General features: G+C 30.8%; 1 protein-coding gene across 2 annotated transcripts; it reads left to right on the forward strand.

Moving 5' to 3' along the window:
- Nucleotides 1-1,045: 1,045 nt before the first annotated feature.
- Nucleotides 1,046-4,477, forward strand: LOC131623905 (uncharacterized). 2 transcript variants are annotated; one of them, XM_058894902.1, is made up of 2 exons: nucleotides 1,046-1,645; nucleotides 4,060-4,477. In XM_058894902.1, the coding sequence occupies exons 1-2, from the start codon at nucleotides 1,313-1,315 to the stop codon at nucleotides 4,237-4,239; spliced, it is 513 nt and encodes a 170-aa protein (XP_058750885.1). In that variant the 5' UTR covers nucleotides 1,046-1,312; the 3' UTR covers nucleotides 4,240-4,477. The 2 variants fall into 2 exon arrangements, with proteins under 2 accessions (XP_058750885.1, XP_058750888.1); XM_058894905.1 differs by having other exon boundaries at nucleotides 1,050-1,645; nucleotides 4,063-4,474.
- Nucleotides 4,478-4,802: the final 325 nt, after the last annotated feature.

Raw genomic sequence — 4,802 nt, forward strand, 5'->3', positions numbered from 1 at the left:
TACGAAAAATTATGAAACCTCCAAAACGCAACAATGGCGTCTGGTCAGTCTTACAGAGGGTTCAAAACTCTTTTTTAATGGATTGATCGTCCATTTTACACTTGAAACATGACCTACATTATAGCTAAACCTTATTTCTTATACTACTCAATCATTTCTACACCTAAAAATCGAATTCAATCTCTATTTTCAAAAACTCTAAAATAACTCGAAACGTCGAAAACTTACTGATTAAATATAATTTAGAATTTGTTGGAATGTGTTGCTAGTTGATATTGACGTTTCCGGTTGAACTCAGAGGAAGAAATGAACTTGTTTGGAAGTTTGATTTGAGTTTGAGAGAAAGTGAGGTGTGTAGCAATGAGAAAGTGAAGAATGAGGAGAGGAAAATTCTGACGTTAATATAACATCAAATGCTTTTGTAGATGCATCTACGAAAGCTTCCGTATGTACATCTACGGAACAAAATAACGTTAAAAAAAAAGGTGATTCCGAAGATACATCTACAAAAACAGAGGGACAATTTTGCCAATTCGAAAATGCTTAAGAGCTCCAGAGGGTCCAGTAAAAAATTCTCTATTTTTTTCATGAAGTACTAAATGTATCTAATTTTATATGGATTAATGTATTCAAAAAATAATTTTATTTGGGGAGTACTATATTAGAAGTGTAGATGCTATTACCCAAACTTGTAAATAAACAACTCACCTAGGAGATACTCAAGGAAAGTGCCATGCAAATGGTAAACATAACCTACTAAACTACCCTTTCCAATTTCCAACACCCAAATTCTCAACAAAAGTCATTCCTCTTTTGTTTTTCTCCAAACACTTTACTCCATTTTCAATTTTTCAACTGTACTTCTACACTACTAAACTATTTCACCCTCCCCTCAAAGATAGTACAATCTCAAAACTAAAATAATTTTTTTTTTATCATAAATAAAAAAAAATAAAAAAACCCAAAAAGCAAAAGCAAAAGATGAAATTTTTTTCAACCCTTGTTCTGTTTCTGTTTTTATCGTTTTCCTCAAAACATTGGGTCCTAATCCAAATTCCAAAGTTCCCTTTTTTTCACCTTTCACTCCAACCCACCTCTCTCTCTCTCTCTCTCTCTCTCTCTCTCTCTCTCTGAACAATATCATAGTACTACTATACTGCCACAAGTGTTGTTCTGTTTTTCCAAAACAGAGTTGTTCTGTTTTGTTTACAAGAAGAATAAGAAGAAGAAGATTGAGTTCAAAGGTGAATGATTATGGTAAGAGAAGAAGGGTAAAACAGGAAAACAAAAAAAGAGAAAAACAACAACAGTGATGGTAATGGTACTAGGAACAGAGAACCATGTTGTTAATAATGGATGGAGTCCTATAGGGGCCCCACTGAATGTACAGAGAGATGAACAACAACAGCAGCAGCAACAACAACATTGGACTAACAACAACTACAACAACAATGGTTTCGATAGTTCGGTTAATGCTGTCTCTTTTGGGTTTGTGGCTACTGCGATTCTTATTGCCATGTTCTTACTCATGGCTATTTTTGAGAGGTTTTTAGCGCCTTCTTCTCAAGCTTTGTTTCCTAACCGTCGCCGGAACCGTCGTGCCGGTGAAGCTCCGATGAGGAAATTCAACCACCCTTCACCGAAAGTGAGTTTTTTAATTTATTTTTAATTTAAAAATATCATCTTTTTTTTGTTGGGTTTTCTGTTTTTATGGTAGTAATGTGAGTTTCCTAAATAATCATGGTTATTTATTTTTCTGACAAAAATGTTTTGTTGTTTCTAGGTTGTTTTTTTTTCTCACTCTAGTTGTTTTTTTTGCCATGTTTTGGTTTTTTTCCATGAATTCCTCTTTCAATGTTCTTTCATTCATTACAGTTATAGAAGTATCTTCTTTCTTGATTTTTTGATGTTTCATATGTTGTTTTTTTATGTTGGTGTAACAATTAAGGTTGTTGTATGTTCTTGTTTCATTCTTAAATTTCTTAAAGTTTCATATGTTTAAGATGTTTTTCATTGTGTCATGATTATGTTCATGATTATTCCACAATTACCAATTGGTTGGTAAAAGAGGTTAAAAACCTTGTCAATTGTCAAATCTGAATTTAGTATGTGACCATCTTCTTTTCTATTTTTATGGTTATAATGAACTCAAGAGCTCTATTTATCATAAATAACCCCACTAAAAATTCCATTATCATTTCACTTACTTTCACTAGCATAGAGTCGGATATTTCCTATGATTCAACCGTAGTTAAATAAGGTCTTATAATTAATTTATCATATTTTATTGTGGTTAAATAGAGTTTTAATTTATTGTCACGATTTAATTATGATCAATATAGTTAAGATCGAGTGTTAGATTATAAGATTTTACGTGTCAACTCTACCTAAGAGTGATACAATTAGAGAAAGATCGTTTTCGTCGTTGGTGTCAAGATCGAGCTTTTTGAAATAAGATCGTAAAAAAAATGTTGGACCTTTTATTTGGATTCATGTTTGTGTATGTGTGTATAAATATAATTGAAATAACCATTTTCCCCTTAGCTAAGATGTCATTTGTCATACTAACAATTCGAGTTTTCCGATCTTTTACAATCCGATCGATCTTATTTATGATCCTGTGCTTGACTATATTTGTGCTTAACTATATTGAAAGTGGCTGACCTACACATAGCCTCTAAAAACTTAGAGCGTTGGATTATTAATACTATGATTGAACTATGTTGTCTTCTGAATTTTATGTAGAGATCACATGGTCCTCTATACAATTTTTCTGCCAAAACTTTGGTACCTAACCTTATGTCTTTGTATGGTAATGGTACTTAAATATCCATTTGTGTGAGAGTTGAGACCCACACATTGTCCTTCATGTTCATGTGCTACCTTACATCACCACAAATCTCCAATGATACCGTACATGAACATGAACATGAACATTTTGTAATCTTATTATATACTCTTTCTTATCCTATCTTCATGGCTATTGTTTATTTACTAATTGCATTATTGTATTGTATGATTAGCTAGTACCATGCAACAATTGTGATGTCTACATTGTGCTATTTCTTTGGAGGAACACATTAGGCCCACCCACTTATTTGATTGGAGACATTGTCTTTTGAATTGTTTCACTCAACTTTTACAAATTTAGTAATGATTCTTTCTAGTATTAGAAATGGTTCAATGATTCTTTGAATGCTAATCCTACTAATCAAATTATGTAGAATTTAATAATTCTAGATGTTTGGCATTTTTCATCATATTAATGGAATTGAGAATATGGGAATAGAGAACATGCTTTTGGACTTGGCATTCACCATGTGATATCATTTTTGTTTTTTTATGGTAAATGCTATATATATATGCTAATATGTTTTAAATCCAATGGTAAATGCTATATATATATATATATATATATATATATATGCTAATATGTTTTAAATCCAAAAGAAACTTATGTGCTTTTATTATTACTAATTTTTTTATGGCTTACCACCACTGGTATAGTCCGGTTCGGGGTCAATTCTGACATCAAGTGAGTTCAGTTCCCTCCCGATCACAGTTGTAGAGAATCAATCAAGTAGGTCCAACCCCCTTTCGATCGCAGTTGCGAGGAATCTAACCGTAATTTTTCCTACTAAATCCGGCGCTAATTACCAATAAATCAACTAACAATTAACTTATTATTACTTTATGTGGATTCATATCTTATTTTTGTGTTTAAATATGTAGGTGGAGTGAACATATTTAATGTCCTTTATAAAATACTTTATACTATATATATCTATGTTAAAAGTCAAATATTTGATTTGATGTTAGATGATGTTGGTGCCTTATGTAACATGACTAGACTTAAAGAAAAGAGAAATTGAAAAATGTTGGGTTATATTATATGAATTTGATGTTTCTATTTTTCACAAGTGAGATCCACTTGTAAAAGATTCTTTGTACCTATTGAATCTTTTATTTTTAACTTTAATTTAATTACTTTCATGTCCTTTCTGATCTTGGTCTAAAATATTACTACTAAATAACTTTCATTTGATTAATCTTTTTAAGCAGATGAGTGTTTTTACTAGCTGGGTTTCAGTTCTAATGCCAGGAGACGAGATTCCTACATTCATTGCTCATCCGGCGCCGGTGCCGTGTCGGCCGGAACGAATTTCATGGCCTTCTCATCATAATACAGCATTGTCTTGTTCCACTTCTAATGTCATGCCTAATATCAATCAAGTATGAATGAATGAGAAGAATTGAATTGAATATTGAAAATGTTGTGCAATCTGCATATTGAATTAAGGAATTGATGAATATTGATTTATGTAACATTCATCAAATTTTATCCATGAGTTCTCTTTAAAGCTTATGTTATCATGATTGTATATAAGATTTAGTTTAGGTGATTCTCAATGGATGATCAAGTGTTTTGCACTTCATTTTTAGTATTTAAGCTTTCTCCTAGTATTTTGTTATCTTGTTCTTATTTTATTTTCTAGAAAATAAAAACGTAAAAAAAGTGATAACTTTATAGTTAATAACAAGATATTTAAGAGCATTTGGATAAAATAGTTTGAAATTTCTTTCAACTTAATTAAAAGTTTTAAAGTTGATTTTAGTTTTGAGCACACAACAGTCTGATAAAATGATTTTATTTTTGTGCATATTTAGATGAAACGTGTGATGAAAGATACATAATATACAAAAATATATATGTTTACAAAGAATATAGTAAAAGTGTTAAAGTTAGTATACTAGATTTTCACCGACGTAATTTAATTAATATATATTAATTGTATAAAATA

The sequence above is a fragment of the Vicia villosa genome, linkage group LG1 (genome assembly GCF_029867415.1).
Source record: "Vicia villosa cultivar HV-30 ecotype Madison, WI linkage group LG1, Vvil1.0, whole genome shotgun sequence".
In the NCBI taxonomy this organism is placed as follows: Eukaryota; Viridiplantae; Streptophyta; class Magnoliopsida; order Fabales; family Fabaceae; genus Vicia; species Vicia villosa.

Coding starts and splice junctions, on each gene's coding strand:
- LOC131623905 (XM_058894902.1), top strand. CDS start 1,313: ATGGTAATGGTACTAGGAACAGAGAACCATGTTGTTAATAATGGATGG. Junction 1,646..4,059: donor TCAACCACCCTTCACCGAAA/GTGAGTTTTTTA, acceptor AATCTTTTTAAG/CAGATGAGTGTTTTTACTAG.